This window comes from Plecotus auritus, assembly GCF_963455305.1.
Source record: "Plecotus auritus genome assembly, chromosome: 7".
NCBI classification, from domain to species: domain Eukaryota; kingdom Metazoa; phylum Chordata; class Mammalia; order Chiroptera; family Vespertilionidae; genus Plecotus; species Plecotus auritus.
The window spans coordinates 48584319-48605552 of NC_137774.1; the positions used below are offsets into that span (position 1 = coordinate 48584319).

The window sequence follows — 21234 nt, forward strand, 5'->3', positions numbered from 1 at the left end:
CTGAGTGGCCAGATTATTATGATCTCTGAACGCATAATAATCTGGCCACTCAGTGTGTGTGTGTGTGTGTGTGTGTGTGTGTGTGTATTAGAGGCCCGGTGCATGAATTCATGCATGGGTGGGGTCCGGCCAGCCTGGCCAGGGGGAGGTGACAGGGGCGGTTGGCCGGCCTGCCTGCTAGTTGAACTCCTGGTCAAGGGGACAATTTACATATGAGCCTTTTATTATATAGGATATACACTGAGTGGCCAGATTATTATGTGTTCAGAGATCATAATAATCTGGCCACTCAGTGTATATGATTTGTACAAAAAAAAAAGTAACTAAGCAGAGTTTCAATGTGCGTTTCTGTTACTACAAGTGCGGTAAAGCATTTGTTTATACGTTTGAAAAGCACTTGTACTTTCTGTACTGTGAGCCCTCTTTTCATACTCTTTATCCCATCTTCCTGTTGAATTATTGATCTTTTCCTTTAGTTGTAAAGAGTTTCTTTATATATACACATAGAGAGAGAGAGTGTGTGTGTTTTTATATTATAAGGAGATTAGCTATTTAACTATAATTTGAATTAAACACATATATTCTTTTTTTTTTCCTTTCTTTTGTCGAGAACATTTTAGTTCTACTCTCTTAGCAGATTTCAGTTATACAATACAGTGTTATCAACTATAGTCACTAAATTACACATTAACTCCTCAAACCTTACTCATCTTTTTTCTCTACTGCATTTTTATTTAATTAATTAATTTTTAAATTAAATTTATTGGGATGACATTGATTAATAAAATTATATAGGTTTCGAGTGGACAGGTGTATGATACATCATCTGTGTGCCCACTACCCAAAGTCAAATCTTCCATCACCATATATTTGACCCCCTTTACCCTTTACTACACCTCCAACCTCTTCCCTTTGGTAACCACTATAGCGTTATCTATGTCTATAAGTTTTAGTTTCCTTGTTTTTCTTGTTTGCTCATTCATTGCTTTCAGTTTTATATCTTATATGGAATACTGCTCAGCCATCAGAAAAGATGAAATACTGACATTTACGACAACATGAACAGATCTTGAGAATATCATGCTAAGCAAATAAGTCAGACAGACTTATGATTTTACTTATAAGTGATTTCACTTATTTATCTTTTGACTTATAAAATTATTTTACTTATTCATCTTATAACTTATAAAAGTTTGAACCCTTTTACCAACCTCTCCTCACCCCTCAGCCCCTGGCAACCACTTTTGTATTCTCTGTTTCTATGAGTTTGACTTTGTTTTTTTTGTGGGTTTTTTTTGTGGGTTTTTTTTTTTTTGAGATTCCACATATAAGTGATACCAGGCCATATGTGTCTTTCTGGCTTATTTCACTTAACATAATATGCTCTAGTTTCATCCATGTTGTCGCAAATAATAAGATTTCCTTCTTTTTAAGGCTGAATAATATTTCTATGGACATATATACAGTATATTTTCTTGATTCATTCATCCATTACTGAATACTTAGGTTGTTTCAAACCTTGGCAACTGTAAATAGTACAACGATGTGAATAGTACAACAGTGAACATGGAAGTACAGATATCCTTTCAAGATAATGGTTTTGTTTCCTTTGGATATATACCCATAAGTGGGTTTGCTGGATCATATGGTAGTTCTGTTTTTAATTTGAGGAAGCATACTGTTTTCCATAGTGGCCACCCCAGTTAACAATCCCACTAACAGTGCACAAGGGTTTCCTTTTCTCTACATTCTCATCTACACTTGTTATTTCTTGTTTTGTTTTGTTTTATAATAGCTATTCTAAAAGGGGTCAGGTGATATCTCACTGTGGTTTTGATTTGCATTTTTCTGATGATTAGTGATGTTGAGCATCATTTCATGCACCTGTTAGCCACTTGTATGTCTTCTTTAGAAAGCATATATTTTCCTAATTGTTTTGGAGGGTTTTCTTTTGTTGCTGTTATACTTTGCCTATGGTGTTTTCATTATGTAATTTTATATAAAATTTATCAATTTGTATTATCAAATTTATCTTATAAAAGTATCAGTGTTGAATTATAGTAGAAAGTCCTTCCCCACTGAGAGATTATAAAATATTTCCCTCATTTTTTCTATCATTTTTATGATTTTATTTTTTTTATAGTTGAGTCATAATTCCATTTAGAATTTATCCTGGTCTTCAGTGGAATATAAAGATCCAACCATAAATTTTTTTACACCCCAGTTTTCCCAATACTGTGTATCAAATGTTCATCTTCTCCCCACTGAGTTAAGATGTCAGGGCTATACTAAATTTCCTGTTCTCGCCCCTTTTTCACTAATAAAAAGTGATAGATCATTTTTTAATTTAATTTTTAATTACAGCTTACATTCAGTATTACTTTGTATTTGTTTCAGGTGTACAGCATAGTGTGATAGCTCATTCTTCTTAAATATATGGACTTATCTATAAAAGTGGCCCTTTTAACCAGGTCATATAGCTACTTTACATCTGTTTTATTTCTCCTGCTAATTAAGCTTCTTATCAGCACTATTTCTAGAACAGTAGTTAGTAAGTGCATGCTTTAAGCAAAAGAAAAAAAAGACAACTGAAAACTCTTGGGCTACCAGCTCCTGACCCAGGATAAGAGGCTACCATACACCCTGTTCCATCCTGTAAGGTGTTATTTTCCTTCCTGGGTTTGGAGGAGATAAGTATCTCTCTAGTTTCTTCAGCCAAAGTGGTGGAACATGGCCTAAAATCCAAAGGACCTGTGTCCCAAGATTGAAAAATATCATGTCCAATTGTATCGTGCAGACAGATGCCAAAACTGTCCATCTGCGCTCCATTTCTTCCTAGGAGAGATCCCAGATCTCTACTCTGATGATGAAGTTGAAAACATCATAAGCAATGTGAGGAATGAAGTCAAGAGCCAAGGTCTCGTTGACAACAGAGAGAACTGCTGGAAATTCTTTATAGATCGGGTCCGACGACAGCTGAAGGTATAAAAGGGTTTACTGCCCAGGGTCGACAGGACCAGAGCTGGTTCCTGAAAGCCCCCACTAATATACTGGACACAGCTGTCCCAGCTGATTGTCTTGAGAGTGGGAGCTGAGGGTGCAGTTCCCTTCTCAGCCTTTTCGAGGATCCCTTCTCATCTGCTTCATGGGCAGTGGCCTCCCTCTTGCCTCATACAGTCAAGTTTCCCACTTTCTTGGCCAGAAAGGCTGGCTGTCAATTACAGATTTTTGACTCTGTTGGATGTGTTTCTCAGTTTCCTGGGACATTAAGAATCCCAGGATGTATCTGTCTCTCTATGAGTACTTCTCTGATACCCTTTTGGTTCTCCCATCTTTCTGACTTCTCAGGTGACTCTCTGTTTCTCCCCTGTGGGGAACAAGCTGAGGGTCCGCAGCAGGAAGTTCCCAGCCATTGTGAACTGCACGGCTATCGACTGGTTCCACGAGTGGCCTCAGCAGGCATTGGAGTCTGTCAGCCTCCGCTTCTTGCAGAACATGGAGAGCATTGAGGTGAGAGGGCCAGGGAGACGCTCCTCACAATTCTTCCCACCTCAGGGTACAAGGAATTCCATGTCCAGAATTCCAGCATCCAAGTTCAGGCTCAGATAGAGTTGTTGGAACAACTTTCCATGTGGGGAAGCAATAAGGGGTGGGTTACCCCCAGTCTTCATGGAGAGACTACCTCTTTATTTCCTGCTCTTTGATTTTAGCCCACAGTCAAGCAGTCGATTAGCAAGTTCATGGCTTTTGTCCACACAAGTGTCAACCAGACATCCCAGTCTTATCTGAGCAATGAACAGCGCTACAACTACACAACCCCCAAGTCATTTCTGGAGTTCATCAGACTCTACCAGAGCTTGCTGTGCAGGAATGGCAAAGAGCTCAAGTCCAAGATGGAGCGGCTTGAGAACGGGCTGCTGAAGCTCCACAGCACCTCTGCCCAGGTAGTGACAACCTTTCAATCGCTCCTGCCACTGCGGGGGCTGAGAGGAGGTGGGAGCAGCCTCTTTTCAAAGAACTGGAGGGATCACACTTGAGGTCCAAAAGTGAGTCATGGTTTTCCGGAGGCCCCAGCATTATCAGAAACACAAGAGTGAAGGCCGACCTCTCCAGCAGAAGGGCACATCCTCACCTTCAGGTCTGATCTGCTCCCTCTCCCTGCTGCTGGAATCCCCTAGAGCACCTCTTCTCTTTTTCTCTTTATCATCTCCTCCTTTTGCACTGCTTTCCTCTCTAGTCTATTTCCCTTCCACCTTCAGAACCAAAGGGAATGATTGAAAGAAATGGTTACAGGGTTCTACCAATTTTCTTTTGTTTCTTTTGTCCTACAGTATTACCTATCAAAGAACCATTGAAACCTAGTTTCTTAAACAAACCCTGTCTCATTTCATGCATTTCCTCATATATTTCTAAGTGGTTGGCCATCAAAAGAAGGCCCCTGTGGCCCTGTCCTTGTTATAATTTTCTACTTTTCCCGATGGAACAAGTTTATTTCAGTCAATATACTACTCTTCCCTGGAGAGCTGGGAACACCTCTAGCCCCTTCTCTGCCCATGCCCATCAAACATTGTTGATCTTTGATGGCTCCTTTCTGGGCTCTGTTTAGCCACAGCAGAACTGGTCTCTCATTATGGTGTTGAAATTTCATTCACTTGCACAATTAAACTAAAATTGTGATCACTTTACCTATTGGACATCACATGTTCCTATAGATATCTAAGCCTTTCATTTACTGTCATTTTCTGAGCTTTGCTTCTGGAATAGCTGTATTGAATATCCTTCCTCTGATTTGTACTTTCTCCCCACTTTGGTTTTGTTATTCATTGATGTAATATAACTAAAGGATTTCAGTTCATTTAGTGCAGGGGTGGGGAACGTCTAGCCTGTGGGCCGTGTAAGGCTCACAAAATCATTTGGTCTGCCCTGCCAAGGCATTAGGGGTGAGTTCATTAAGTGTTTGACCAAATATAGCAGGCTAATTTTTAAGTTGATAATTTTGCATGGCCCTCAAGTGTTATAAATATCCAAATGTTCCTTAGCAGGAAAAAAGGGCTCCCCATTCCTGATTTAGTGGGATGTAGTGAACCCTTGCAATCTATAATCATGTTCTCTCTTGTGCTTGGAAACTTTCTTCTGTTGTGTGGTTTTGTTTGTCTGCTCTGGCCTCTCCTGCAGGAGCAATGACTAGCTGGATGGTTCCCTGCACCCACATCTATTTTGTCCTCACTCATTGTTTTCATCCCTTTGGCCTTTTTCTCTACCTCCTAGGGAAGCTTTGCAGGTTTATTCTCAACAATACTAATTTAATAGTGTGTGATATTGCTTCTGCTTCCCATGTTTCCAGTGAAGACTTTAATTATGCTGTTACATTTTTAATACCCTAACAGCTCTTCCTCATCTTATGCTTTTTTCTTCTCAATTGCTTTTTTATTTTAGCCTGTTTTTCTGCAACTATATTACAGAAACCATTCTACTGATTATGCCAAACAGCTCCCTCAGTGTTGTTTCCAGATCCAGGATTGGGTCATCTTCAGAGCTGCGTTCTTCTCCTTAGTCTTCTGGATGCCATTTCTTTCCTTGTTCTGTATTTATATAGACATTTTTCCCACTTACCTTCACACATGGTGAGACATCTATTGAAAATCAATGGCATGTCAACAAATGGCATGTGACAACGATCTATGATGCTACTTTCTACCATTTGTGTCATGACCAAACCCCTTTTTTAAAGTTACAGTTTAGGGCAGATTGAAATACACAGATCCCAGCCCACGTCCGAGCAGTTTACCTGGTGTTCACCTTTGTTGTAGAAAGGTCACATCTTCTCTCCCAATCACTTTCTGCTTCTGTCAATCTCCGAATGTATAGAAAACAGCATAAGAAAGAATCCCGGAAGGCAGTACTGCCAGATTTTTTTAAACATCCCCCACCTTTTCTTCTTTCTGCCCCCCTCCCCACCTATGGTACCCTCAGAACATTCTGCATCCCCACCGGCACCATTCTACCTCCTCCCACTTATGCTCTGGGAGTTGCTGATCAGTCTGTGTAGAGGATGTTTGCTGGGGAGCAAGCAATAGGTAAGGTGCTCTTACACTCATAGAACAGTACTCAGTATTCTATTTTCTACAGACAATGAGGAAAGCTTAAATGTCTGTGTTCCCGGTTCAGGTGGTCTCTGTTTAAAAAGGAGAAGCCTGCCCTAGCAGGTTTGGCTCAATGGATAGAGAGTCAGCCTGCCAACTGAAGGGTCCCTAGTTCAATTCCAGTCAAGAGCACATGCCCGGGTTGTGGGCTCAACCCCCCAGTAAGGGGCGGGATGTGCAGGAGGCAGCCAACCAATGATTCTCTCTCATCACTGGTGTTTCTATCTCTCTCTCTCCCTCTCCCTTCCTCTCTGAAATCAATATATAATTTTTTTAAAAAGAGAAGCCTGGTTGTACCTTTAGGTGAACCCAGCTCAATATGCATATAGTTAGTGAAGAATCCTCCCAAGTCTTGAACCAATTTCAATTTCTTCTCCTTCTATTGTCTCTCCTTCAGTGAATAACCTTCTACCTACCCAGTTCCCTAGGCCAGAAACTGGGGCATTATTTTTGACTCCTGCCTTTTCCTCGCTTCCTACATTTAAGCATTAACAAATTCTATCAGTTTTCTAAATAACTCTCAAATGCACCCCTCTTGCTGTATCCACTATTTTCAATGTCTTAATTTAAACACTTTTATCTGGATTATTTCAATAAATCAAACTCTCAGCTCTCACCCCCCGCCTACCCATGCTTTGCCACAGCCTCTTGCATCAACCATCAAGCCAAAATCCTTATGGTCATCTGTGGCTCTTCTCATTCCACTCTTTCTCTCACAATCTACAACTAGAAAATCACTGTTGGCTCTAACTTCAAACATGCCCAAAATCTCACCAGTTCTCGCCTTCTACTCTGCTACTACCCAAATCTGATCCACTGTCATCTTACCTGGAAGCCACAATACCCTGTAATCATTTTTTTGGTTCTACTTTTGCTCCTCAGTAATCTATCATCAACAGAGCAGCCAGAGAGATCAATTTAAAACATAAATTAAATATGTCAATTTCCTGCTCAAATCCCTGAGATAGGGGTGACCCTTATTTCCCTCATTACAGTGGCTTCTGAGGCTCCTCCCAAACCCTGCCCTGTTACCTTTCAGCCCTCCTCTGCTGCTACCCCATCCCTGTGACATTCCCCTCCAGCCACACTGCTTCTTTGCTCTCTCCTCAGACATTTCAGGCCTTTGCATTGGCATGTCCCTCTACCTCAGATGTCCTTCCCTCTAAACTTCCTATAGCTCACTTCCTCATTGCCTTCAAATGTTACCTTCTCAATGAATCTTACCCTGATGACCACATTTTAAAATATAAGCCCATACACTTCTGATGCCCTCATTCGGCTCTACTTGGCCTTTCCCCATAGCACCTACCCCGGTCTAACATACTATATCATGTACTTGTTCTTGGTGTTGTTGTTGTCTATCTCCATCTATTGGATACAAGCTCTATAAGGACAGGGATTTCTCTGTTTTACTCACTGACGTGTGTCGGGTGCCTAAAATTGTGCCTGGACACAGTGAGCATTCATTGACTATCTGTTGAATGAATGCATTAGTTAATGAATAACATTCTACTTTATCTCCCTGACTGTATTCTGGAAGCATTCTAGACCAGTACTACCCAATGGAAATACCCTGCAAGTCATGTGTGCAAATTTAAATTTTCTAGTAGCTGCATAAAAAAAAATGTAAAAATGAAACAAGTGAGTTTTATTTTAATGGACTATTTTAAATATATATACTTTATCATATACTTTAGTAATATTTGTTATTTAACCCAATATATCTAAAATATCATTTTAACATGTAATCAATGTAAAAAAAGTTCTTAATTTTATACTTTCCCCTTTTTTTGACATGGTTTCAAAAACTAGGGAATACGATGGTGCAGCACATCTCAGCTGGGACAAGACACATTGTAAGTGCTCATTGACCACACGTGGCTCATTATTACCAAACTACACAGCACACCTCTAGACCTGCTCTTAGAGTGATCTTTGCTCAAGCTAGAAGTCTAAGTATTCTCTCTTGTAGGTCTTAATGATTTAGACATTACAGTTCAGATTCTCTGATCTTTTAATAGCTTTTGAAATTGTCTTTGCATACTGCTCCACTTTCTTCCTGTATTCTACCACCTTGTACCCTGAACTCCAACAGTACTCTTCGTAGTTCCCCAATATTCCACAAGTAGTGCACACCTTAGTGTTACTGTTAAGTCCTAAACAATTTGCTACTCCACTGCCCAGAAGCCCTTTCTAAGCCCATTCCCCTCCCCTTGGTTCCATCATGAATTATGTTTCTTCTCTTGCATATATTATGCCATACTGTTATTAGTCCTTCAGGGGCAGAAACCAGGATTCATCAGCACATACAAGGTACTCTATAAATGGGTAGATAAATAGATAGATGGGATATGATAGACTTATAGGTAAATAACCAATGAACAAGTTCTAAATCACATACAAGCTCAGAGTGGGATGAAGGATGGATCTTGGCAATACTGTGTACCTGCTGCATATTTCATACTTATTGGCCTTTATAATGCTGATTCTTCTTATAAAAATGGTATCTAGGGTTCCTAACTCTGATATAAACCCTTCATCTGGAATTGTTCTTTTGGTAGAAGGAATGAAGCACATCATCATAATCTGATGGAAGAATAATGACTTGAACTATATGCTATCAGTATCCTACGGCCCAATTATGACTGTTTTTGGTGTTCATAATCTGGTGGGAGTAGACTGAATGAACCCCCAGCTCTAGCTAGATAGACTCCAAATTTATTTAGCAATAATAGTTGTATTAGAAGTAGTAATGATAATGGTAATAATGGCAATAATTAACACTTGTTTAGTAATCTAAAGTTTAGAAACTTTAGATATAATTTTATGCTTAGCCTCAGCTCATCAGAAATGTAACTATTTTTCTATAACTGGATTTAACTTAGCTCTGGGTCCATCTTTGTCATTTAAGCATAGAAAGCTCTCAGTGTTGCATTTCAGGCTGCCTTGGTGACTTCAGGTTTAAACTCTGGCTCTGGAGGGCAGCAGCTGAGAGTTTTCCTCTGCAGGCATTTCCTCCTGTGTCTGCAGTGGTGTCAGGATTCAGGAGTATCTGATGAAACACTGTGTGGCCCTCCAGTTCCCATCGGCTCTGATGATGGATGGAGGGTCCTTCTGGGTTTTTAGGTGGCATCTTCTGTCTTTGCTTCAGCTTCAACTGACATCTTCACAGTTTATATAACTTGTTTTCTCTCTCTTGACACAGTCAGAGCCCCCAATCTTGCCCTGGGTCTCAACTCATCTTTCACTGATATCCTCAGAACCCACATCATCCTCGCTTCTGTATCTAACTCAGGAGTATTCATGAGGATGTGGGGCTGTTGGATTGAAACAAATGCTCACAAAAGGCCCACAGGCTATTGCATATAGAATTTAATCAGCAAGTCTGTCAATCTGGGAACTTTTATAATTCAGTTTATCTTAGGTTTTTAAATCATCTCAGGCCACTAAATTTACCTGAAGTTTATAGTTAATAATTTACAATAGTGTCTTCAGAACTCTTTTTGTTGGAATTGAAAAATACTAAGTCAAATTCACTTAGCAAAAAGAAAAAAAACCATAAATGCAAAGAAGGAAAGGACAGGAAGGGAGGGGAGGGAGACGAGAAGAAAGAAGAGAAAAAGAGAGAACATTTTTAGATTGCATGATATATTTATTAGGACCCTTTTGATGGCAACTAACTAAAATCCAACTAAACTTGGTTTAGGTGAGACAACAAAATAAAATAAAAAGAAATGCACTGATTAGTATAACTGAAAAGTATGGGACAGAGCTTAATTTAGGCAGGGCTGGAGCTGGATACTCACCGATATCCCTGTGCAGGCAGGCAGCCCCCTCGGCTTGGATTCTGTCTGCGTTGCAGCCCCAGCATAAAAGCAGTTCCTCTTTCCTGCTATTCTCAGCCAAGTTCCTGGGTTAATGGCCAGTGGCTCTAATTGGCCTCTTTGGGTCATTAGTTTACCCACAGTTGAACCAATCTCTGTGACTTGGATGCTTTCATTGGCCAACCCAGGATCCAATAACCATTGCTGAAGTCAATCCCACCCAAACTATAAGGACAGGGGAAGATGAAGTTCTCTGAAGGAAAATCAAACTATATTATCAGAACAGGGGAGCATAACAAATATCTAGTACTACAGGCCCAGCGCATGACATTCGTGCACTGCGGGGGGAGGAGGGGTCCCTCATCCCAGCCTGCGCCCTCTCGCAGTCCAGGACCCCTCGGGGATTGTCCACCGAGGGGTCCTTAGCACTGCTGCAGAGACGGAAGAGGCTCCTGCCACCGCCACTGCATTCGCCAGCTGTGAGCCTGGCTTCTGGCTGAGCAGTGCTCCCCCTGTGGGAGTGCACTGACCACCAAGGGGCAGCTCCTGCATTGAACGTCTGGCCCCTGGTGGTCAGTGTGCATCATAGCAACCGGTCATTCTGCCCTTTGGTTGATTTGTGTATTAGGGTTTTATTATATAGGATAGTTGGAAACATCCACATCTAAGAGGAAAGCCTGCTTGAAGTCCAAATTCCTGTCAGAAAATGTTGGGTAACTATATGAACTCAGAGCTAAGAAAGAAGATACGATAAACCTTATATGATAAACCTACAGCCAACATCATACTCAATGGGCAAAAACTAAAACCATTTCCCCTAAGAACAGGAACAAGACAGGGATGCCCACTTTCACCATTCCTGTTCAACATAGTACTGGAAGTGCTAGCCATAGCGATCAGACAAGAGGAAGAAATAAAAGGCATCCAAATTGGAAAAGAAGATGTAAAACTGTCATTATTCACAGATGACATGATACTGTACATAGAAAACCCTAAAGATTCCATCAAAAACTACTAGACTTAATAAATGAATTCAGTAATGTAGCAGGACACAAAATTAACACCCAGAAATCTATGGATTTTTTATATAACAATAATGAACTCACAGAAAGAGAAACTTTTAAAAAATCCAATTTATCATTGCAATAAAAAAATTAAGATACCTATGAATAAACTTCATAAGGAGGTAGAAGACCTGTACTCAGGAAACTACAGGACATTGAAAAAGAAGATAGAGGAAGACATAAACAAATGGAAGAATATACTGTGTTCATGGACTGGTAGAATCAACATTATTAAAATGCCCAGACTACCCAAAGCAATCTATAGATTCAATGCAATTCCCATTAAAATACCAATGGCATATTTCACAGACCTAGAACAAACTCTCAAAAAAATGCATACTGAATAAAAAATGACCTCGAATAGTTGCAGCAATCTTGAGAAAGAAGAACAAAGTTGGAGGGATCACAATACCAGATATCAAGCTATATTACAAAGCCACTGTTCTCAAAACTTCCTGGTACTGGCACAAGAACAGACATATAGACCAATGGAACAGAACAGAGAACCCAGAAATCGACCCAAGCCATTATGCTCAATTAGTACTTGACAGAAGAGGCAAGAGCATACTACGGAGTCAAAACAGTCTTTTCAATAAATGGTGTTGGGAAAATTGGGCAGATACATGCAAAAAAATGAAACTAGATCACCAACTTACACCATACACCAAGCATGTCAAACTCACGGCTGCATGGGCCACATGCAGCCCACAATGAATATTTTTGCGGCCCAGACAATATAAAAATTTCATAACTTAATTTTTACAATATCCTGTTATACATAATTATTAATAATGAACTACAACATTTGCTAATGACTGATTACTAAAATCGTGTTGCATTGATTTCCCTTACACGCAGGCGCACCATTTCTCTCCACTAATACTAGCAGCGAATATTTTAGCAGCTGATTGCCATGTCATTAGTCTTGGACTGGCTTGTTTGGTGTGTGCAATAGGAAATATTTCACTTTTGGAGAACAAGAAAAATAGGTTTATTTGTGTTACATTTGTTAATTTGTGCAGTTATTCAGTGTCTGGTAAGTTAATGTTTAAGAAAAAAATATTAATTTTTATTAAAATGTTCTATTATTTTATGTTAACGATTGCTTATTTATTTCAGCCCTTTGTAGTCAGCATGTCTCTATCAAAATAAACCTACGTTTCTATGAAAATTGAAGCTTTTGTTTTATTGCTGCCCACATAAACTTAAATCTTGTTTATTTGGCCTGTGTTAGCCTTTGAGTTTGACATGCTTGCCATACACAAAAATAACTCAAAATGGATAAAGAACTTAAACATAAGACGGGAAACCATAAAAATCTTAGAAGAATCCATAGGCAACAAATGTTGTAGCAATATCTTTACCAATACAGCTTCTGGGACAATGGAAACTAAGGAGAAAATAAACAAATAGGACTACATCAAAATAAAAAACTTCTGCACAGCAAAAGAAACCATCAACAAAACAACAAGGAAGCCCACTGCATGGGAGAACATATTTACCAATTTTATCTCCAATAAGGGTTTAATCTCCAAAATTTATAGGGAACTCATACAACTTAACAAAAGGAAGATAAACAACCCAATCAAAAAATGGGCAAAGGACCTAATTAGACACTTTATGAAAGTAGACATACAGAAGGCCAAGAGACATATGAAAACATGCTCAAAGTCACTAATCATCTGAGAGATGCAAATCAAAACAACAATGAGGTACCATCTCACACCTGTCAGAATGGTTATCATCAACAAATCAACAAACGACATGTGCTGGCGAAGATGCGGAGAAAAAGGAACCCTCGTGCCCTGCTGGAGGGAATGCAGACTGGTGCAGCCACTGCAGAAAGCAGTGTGGAGTTTTCTCAAAATATAAAAATGGAACTGCCATTTGACCCAGTAATCCCACTTCTAGGAATATATCCCAAGAAATCAGAAACACCAGCAGAAAGGATATATGCACTCTTATGTTCATAGCAGCACAATTTACAATAGCTAAGATTTGAAAACAGCCTAAGTGCCCATCAGCAAATGAGTGGATTAAAAAACTGTGGTACATCTACACAGTGGAATACTACACTGCTGTGAAAAAGAAGGAAGTCTTACCATTTACAACAGCATGGATGGACCTAGAGAGCATTATGCTAAGTGAAATAAGCCAGAGAAAGAGAAATATCACATGATCTCACTCATTTGTGGAGTATAATGAACAACATAAATTGATGAACAAAAGTAGAGCCAGAGTCATAGAAGCATCAAACAGACTGTCCAACCTAAGCGGGAAGGTAGGGGAGGGGGTGAAGGGTAAGAGATCAACCAAAGGACTTGTTTGCTTATTTATTTATTTTTAGGCCTCCAACCCTTGGTGGAGTATTTTTCACTGTTGGTTGTCCTGGATCCCCTCTCCTTTTTCCAGAGCTCCGGGGAGAAGGTCCTGGGCAGCTTGACATCTCTTTGTAGCAAAAGGAGCCTGATCCTTGAAGAAGGGAGCGTCTCCCACCACAATTTTGTCATCATCCCACTCAGACAACATCCCCCACTTGCCACACAAAGTTGATATTCATGGAGCTGGCAAGACTGAGGAAAGGGGCCCTCCATGCTCATGGCACGCTTCCTTCCCAGATGTGGGGTGTCTGAGTAAGAAGAGATCCAGAGGATGGCTCGAATGCTCTGAGTAAGAGAAAAGAGAGGAGAAAAAATGCCAGCGAACTATTCTAGGTCCTGTTCTCTTGCAGAAGAGCCATGAAATGAACCTGAGTTATGCCTTCTCTGTAGCTTTGCGGGGAATGGCCTAATACTGACTGGCAGGTCCCTCCTGTCACTCCATGTCACCGTTTAAGAGCTATAAAGCTCCCATTCACATGCAGATGATTACTTACCTTGGGTCTGAGGTCAGAAGCCATATCTGCAATCAATAAAACAAACAACAAAGGAAAAAAAAACACTTCAATTTTCTCAAATCTCCCAAGATTTAAAAAGGAACAAAAAGTTACTGTTGTGTTTGCTGACTGGAGTGATTATATGGTTCAATCATTTTGATTTACAATTGCATCTTTGTCCTTGTGGAAAGAACTCTGCAGCTGAGCCACAGGAGATGGAAATGGATTAACCTTCCGACATGGGGATATAAGACGTGCTCTAGGGAGCAGGCCTCCATCTGGGGTTAATGCAAAGTCTCCAGTCCCCATGAATACACAAAATTAAAGAGCATTCATTTTTTCTGTTTTCTTTTTCTTTTCTTTTGATCTGCCATGAAAAGGGAATTATCGACACGCCCAAGCCTCCGTTTTATATTTCTCCTTATGTATTTTGCATCATAAAGCAGTTGAATCTGCTTAACGTGTTCTAAGAGCTCTGAAGTAATCTTCGGTTGTTGTGTGAAATAGACTGCAGAAAAGTGAGAAACAAGAGGTCATTCTGGGTGTAATTTATGGGCCCTATTGCAAATACAGTGGCTCTTTACTTTCCAGAAATAAATAGATCTGAGTGTTCTCTTTGCATGTGAAAGGGCCATAACACTAGGCCAGTGATTCTCAAACCTGGGGGAGCATCTGACTCACCCAGAGAGCCTGTTAAAACAGGCTGCAGGGCCCCACCTCCAGAATTCCTGATTCCATAGGTCTGGAGTGGGCCCAAGACGCTGCATTTCTAACTAGTACCCAGGTGAGGCTGATGGTGCTGGGCTGGGGACTACATCAGAACCACCACATTCTAGGGAACCGAACGTACATAAAAACCCATTCCTTTCTCTCCAGCTGATCCAAGAAACGGACAGTTTCCTGGGTGCTGGTATTTCCATCACTGCCTCCAACCTGCATATAAATGTGGAGGCTGGATGGCGAACCCAGCTTATCTGGACCATTGAGCCTCTTGCTGTCCCACTTCAGCTTGTTCAAACTGGGCTGTGGACATAAATGAAGACGAATCAACTGAGAACAAGGGAAAGCTCTTTATTCAGAGCTTGCTTTCACAAGGGAGTCAGCCACGTTATTTGCATTTTGGCTGAGACCCACAGGTGGGAGGGGCAGTGGTAGAGCTGTACAGTGGAAGGACAAGAGGCCTGGCTCTGCCCTGGTGGAGGTTGTTGGCTGGGGCAGGTGTAGGCAGGCTGACTAGAAGGGGGCATCCGTCTGATCCATCAGGGGGTGAGCCTTTGACTTCCTCTGGCTGGTCCTAAGTTGGAAACAGAGACAAAAATTAAGAAAGCTGTCAGTTATCAATCGTCTTGGCCATTCTGGGTCAGTTGTTACAAAGGTTATGGTTTGTCCTTTGGATTGTTACTTAGACAGCTGTCTGACTTCCTATATGTCTGACTCACAGCAGGCTGGCCTCCTGAGCTGTTTAGTGGAGGCACTAGGTTGATTTCCTGGGCAGGTGGCTACTAGTGTAGATCAGAGTTCTACTTTTAAATATGGTCTGGCCACTGTCCATATATTCACTCTCTCAGGATACACAGTAGACACTCGCTTTTTATTGCTTCCTAAATTCTTGTTATACTCCACAATGGCCAATTTCAATTAAACAATGACATATTCATTAAGGGCCTACTATGTGCAAGGTATTATGTTAGGCACATGAATTTTTATGAGACACAAGCATCAATGTCAGTGAGAAGCAGCCTGAGTCATTTGGGCATCAAGGAGAAAGAATGGTGACAGTGTGTATTGCTTAGAACCTTCCACCACACTGACAGTAGGTTCCTTTCCTTCCCCGGGTTTGGGAGCTTGGTGCCAGCTAAAAGCTTAGCTTTGCACCTTTGCATCAGGAGTCAGCATTCTTCTCTGCTCTGCAGGATCAGATCCCCAGGGCTGTGCCCCAAGTCCCTTGACTCCCAATAAGCCTGGTGCTTCTCCGCTGCAGGTGGATGATCTGAAAGCCAAGCTGGCCACACAGGAAGTGGAGCTGAAGCAGAAGAATGAAGATGCAGACAAGCTGATTCAGGAGGTGGGCGTAGAGACTGACAAGGTGAGCCGAGAGAAAGCCATGGCGGATGAGGAGGAGCAGAAGGTGGCTCTCATCATGCTGGAGGTGCAGCAGAAGCAGAAGGACTGTGAAGAAGACCTAGCCAAAGCAGAGCCCGCACTCACAGCAGCCCAGGCAGCTCTCAACACCCTCAATAAGGTAGGATGTCTTTGGTGCCTGCCCACCCTCAGGGCAGCAGATTCCTCCCCTCTCCCAGAGGCAACCTGATACCCTGGTGATCCAAACAGATGAGGGCAACATTAGGAGAGCTTAGGGTGGAATCCAGCTGTCACTAGCTCATTTATTAAGCAAACAAACACTTATTTAAATCGACTATGTCAGTCCCCAGAAGCTACCAATAAAACCCCAGAGATGTGAGTCTTAGAACCAATCAGGGCAGAAGGGGTCAACCTGTGCAGGGCCCAGAGATGAGAACTGACTTGCCTGGAGTCACAAACCTCAATATTGGAGCCAGACTTTATAATCCAAGTCCAGAGATCTTCTGGCCATACATCCCCTGGCCATTTACCCGTTGTGTACTATCAGATACACAAGCCTTTTAAGGCCCTATGGAAATGTTTACGATGTGAGAGTAAAACAAGGTGTTATCTCCAAAATATTCTTAAAAATCTACAAAATCAAAATTAGCAAGCATTCAATTGTCAACAACATGTAACTATGTGTCAACTAAATTTAACTCATATTCATAACCATTCGGTGGAACAAGCATGACTCTTGAGCTGTATTCATAAGGCAATTTTATTTTGGTTCCCTTTCAGTGTACTCCATGTATTGGGGGAACATGTGGCTAGCTCCTTCCTTTTATTGTTTTTCACATTTTTGCTTCTTGTGCACTGGGATAACCATGGCTGAGGGGCAAAGGGAGGGAAGAGAGAAAAGTGCAGACAGGCTCACGTCATCAGGAGTTGGCATCACAGAGGAACTGACACTTTCTCTGTTAAGATGTCTTCCCCCTGAAGGTTGCTTTCTTCTCTTTCTCCTGAGAGTCTAGCAATTCACTTGGCCCTTCACATGGACCATGTGGTCAAGGTCTAAGACAACCTATGGCATGTATGCTGTGCACACATCTTGGTCCGTGGGAGACATCTGTGCCTCCGTTCTCTAAACGTGCTCTGAGGGTGTTGGCCATCCATGCAGCATACTGTCCCTAGTTCCACTGTCGGGAGGCTAGCCAGCTATTGCCCCACTCTTGATTTCAGGGCTGTACCTTAGACTCCAGACTGCTGTGTTGCTCAAACTATGGGGGAAACATTTAAGCTTTCTGATTGGTCTCCTTAAAGCCCCTCCCTCTAAATTTGATGTGAAAGGAAGGGGTAGATGCCCCACATCTTCCCTTCAAGGCAAATGAGTGGGGCTCACCAACAATTCTCACTAAAAGACCTCCCTTATTCTCCAAAATTCTGGCTCCTTTGTACCCTCAATGTAAGTGAAGGGTTAAGGAGTCAAAATACCAGTCTTTTGAAACCTTCTTTTATTAGTTCTGTATAGCTGCACCTCACTTTGGAAGGTAGTATCTTTTGTCCTAGGGCCTCAGCAAATCTGAGACTAAATGAGGTATATTGTAAAATCCTGTTGTTGTGTATAGTTATATATAAATTGTATTTAATGGGAGAGATGAGTGCATTTTAATATTTTTATGATGTGGGATGGATTCCCTAAAAGTAAGGGCACATAGGGCCTATAAAGGCCTTGAGTTGGCCTCTACCCAAATTAATAGAAAACACAGAGTTTCTCCACTGGGAACTTTGGGTATCATTGGGTAGGCCAGGAACTGGAGGTGTAACCCAATTATGCTACCAATTCTCAGCTGGAACCTTATAATACCGCCAGGCCAGGCTTCTCTCTGACTGCTCATGGTGGCATCCATATCGATCTCTCCGTCTTTGATTAGACTGTAGTATCCTTCCCAACCCCAGAATTTAGGTTTTCCTCTTCTTTTGCCTCATTCTGAATCCTACTCATATTTCAAAATTAAACATATTTGGTTTTTAGAGCGCAGAAGACGCACTGCTTTGTTAATATACCCTCATGTCATGTCCACTAGTCACATCATAAGGTCTTCTGACACAGGCATATGTTCTAAGATGAGCTGAGTTTAAATATTTACTGTGTGTGGCTCTGGGAGTGATTTTATCTTCTCTGAGCCTTCATTTCCTTTGTTAAGTGGAGGTAATAGTAATATAGTTCCCATTAGGTGTTATAAGGATTAAATGAGACAATATATGAAAACTAACTAACAGATGTCAGCCACTCAGTAAATGCTGATGATGTCATTATAACAAGTGTTACCATTTCTGTTTCCATGAAACTGGAAACCATGTGAATGCCCATAAATGCTTGGTTAATTTGTTGGATGGTTAGTTCGTTGATTGATTATTGGTGAAAAAATAAACATGAGTGCCTACTATGTGTCAGGCCATATCATAGGTACTTTTCTTCTAATTAGCTGTGTAGCCTGGCACAAGTCACTGAAGTTCTTGATCCCTCTGTTTCTATTCTTTATTACATGGAAAGGGGCAAATAGGAATTAATGGGCTCTTATCTCACATTCCCATCTAATCTATTAGCAAATTCTATCAATTCTACCTTCAAAATATATCCAGAATTCAAATGGTCTGTTCTACTGCTACCACTACAGTCTAAGCCACCATTGTCTCTTCCCTGGACTATGGCAATAGCCTCTCCATTGGCCTCCCGCTTACACCTCCGCTACAGTGATACCTTTGCCCATTACAGCACTCTGAGTGATCTTTCAGAAACAACAATTTGACCATGTCATCCCTCTATTCAGAATCTTACATTGGCTTCCCATGATATTTAGGATAAAATCCAAACTTGTCACCAGGCCTACTCACCCTATGTGATTTTGCCAGGTCCACCTCTTCTACTACATGAACCTCTGGCTGTGTCTCAAACACTCCCAGCACAATCGCACCCAAGGCCTTTGAACAAGAAATTGGCTGTATGGAATGCTCTTCTCCCAGGTATCCCCATGGTTCCCTCCTCTTCTTCTTTCAGCTGTTTGCCTAAAAGTTACCTTATCAGAAAAAAAAATAATAAAAGTATTTATTAATTTCAGAAAACATTTAAGATATACAGGAAGAAAATATAACCCAAGGTAAACAATATTAATCACCATTATCAAGTACATAATGAATGTTCTTCAACTAAAAGTCTTTATGTAACAACTAGAGGCCCGGTGCACGAAATCTGTGCACTCGGGTGGTGGAGGGTCCCTTAGCCTGGCCTGCACCCTCTCGCAGCCTGGGAGCCCTTGGGGGATGTACAACTGATGGCTTAGGCCCACTTCCCTGTGGGCCTAAGCCAGCAATCGGACATCCTTAGCGCTGCCTTGGAGGCAGGAGAGGCTATCGCCACCACTGCTGCACTCACCAGCTGTGAGCCCGGCTTCTAGCTGAGCTGTGCTCCCCCTGTCGAAGCACACTGACCACCAGGGAGCACACTGATGCTCCTTCATTGAGCATCTGCCCCGGGGTGGTCCGTGCATGTCATAGTGACCAGTCATTCTGCCGTTTGGTCGATTAGCATATTAGCCTTTTATTATATAGGATAGTGGGGGAAGGACAATTAGAAGGGAAAGGAAGGCAGTAAAAATAGCTAAATATTCACAATTTATAGGAAGTCACTTGATAGCATTTAAATCAAAAAAACATAGCAGCATAAGCATGTTGTTTATGGATAAGGAGTGAGATGCAGAATTAATGCTGGGAGAAACTGTGAGTGGTGGCTTTGGGAGAGCTGGAGTTGGAGTGCAGTGGGCCTGTGCTTTAAGCCTTGTAGCTTTCTTAGAGTTTGTACATTCTGTGCATGTATTACATTAATGGAAATGAAACTTTTTCATTCTCAACATCTTGAGAGCACAGAGGAGGCCACAGCTGACTGCCTGGCAGGTAGAATGAGGCAAGAGAAACCCTTCATGACCACAGGATGTGCATCCTATCCTATCTAATAAAAGAGTAATATGCAAATTGACCATCACTCCAACACACAAGATGGCTGCCCCCATGTGGTCAAAGATGGCTGCCCCCATGTGGACACAAGATGGCCACCACAAGATGGCCTGCAGTTGGGAGGGACCAGGCCTGCAAGGGAGGGCAGTTGGGGGCAATCAAGCCTGCAGGGGAGGCCAGTTAGGGGTGACCAGGCCTGCAGGGGAGGGCAGTTAGGCTCAATCAGGCTGGCAGGGGAGCCGTTAGGCATCAATCAGGCTGGCAGGGGAGTGGTTAGGGGGTGATCAGGCTGGCAGGCAGAAGCAGTTAGGGGCAATCAGGAAGGCAGGCAGGCGAGCAGTTGGGAGCCAGCAGTCCTGGATTGTGAGAGGGATGTCCGACTGCCCGTTTAGGCCCGATCCTACCGGGATCAGGACTAAACGGGCAGTCAGACATTCCTCGAGGGGTCCCAGATTAGAGAGGGTGCAGGCTGGGCTGAGGGACACACACCCCTGTGCACGAATTTCATGCACCGGGACTCTAGTTTTACTAGAAAAGACCATCCAGGAGAGGAGTCACATTTGCAAAGACATGGCTACAGGAAAGGGTGAGGTGTGTCTGAGCCAGGGTCACAGTAGGTTCCTTGGAAGTTGATGTGGAGATGAATCCCTCCAGGTGGATTAGAAGGACCATTAGCAGCCCCATTTATCGCTAAGAAGTGGACCTGTGGACTGGTGTTTACAGTCCACAGGTTACAACTCATTGATGGGTCTCAAAGAGCATTTTTTAAATTCAGATACAATTGACATATGATATTATATTAGTTTTAGTTGTACAAACTAAATTTGATGTTTGTATATATTGCAAAATAATGACTGCAATAAGTCCAGCTAACCCATCCACTACACATAGTTACAGTGGAGGTTTTTTTTTTGGATAAGAATTTTTTAAGATCTGCTCTCTTAGCAACTTTAAAAATACAACTTAGTATTGTTAACTATAATCATCACGCTGTACATTTCTTCCCCAGGACTTATTAATCTTATAACCTTTTGACCCTTCACCCATTTCACCCACTAATGAAGTGGGATAGATGGTACTGGACCACATGTAATAAGGGAAGTATTACTTCATAAACTTAAGGGTCCCTCGGGTACTCTCAAGCCCTCTGCATTCATAGGACTCATATTTAAGAACCACTCCCCTGTTTTCTCATCATTTTCCAAGTTAACAATGAATCTTCAGTTAATACAAAGAAAACCTGCAAATCAGAG

At 41.7% G+C, this 21234-nt stretch overlaps 1 protein-coding gene across 1 annotated transcript in view; it reads left to right on the top strand.

Annotated features, from left to right (window-relative positions):
• Positions 1-21234, top strand: part of DNAH9 (dynein axonemal heavy chain 9) — a 362400-nt gene that overhangs the window by 238206 nt on the left and 102960 nt on the right. Inside the window, exons 46-49 of the mRNA XM_080680625.1 lie at positions 2840-2982; positions 3349-3510; positions 3711-3944; positions 15888-16148. Of these exons, the coding sequence (XP_080536751.1) occupies positions 2840-2982; positions 3349-3510; positions 3711-3944; positions 15888-16148 (800 nt within the window). The remainder of the gene's footprint in view (positions 1-2839; positions 2983-3348; positions 3511-3710; positions 3945-15887; positions 16149-21234) is intronic.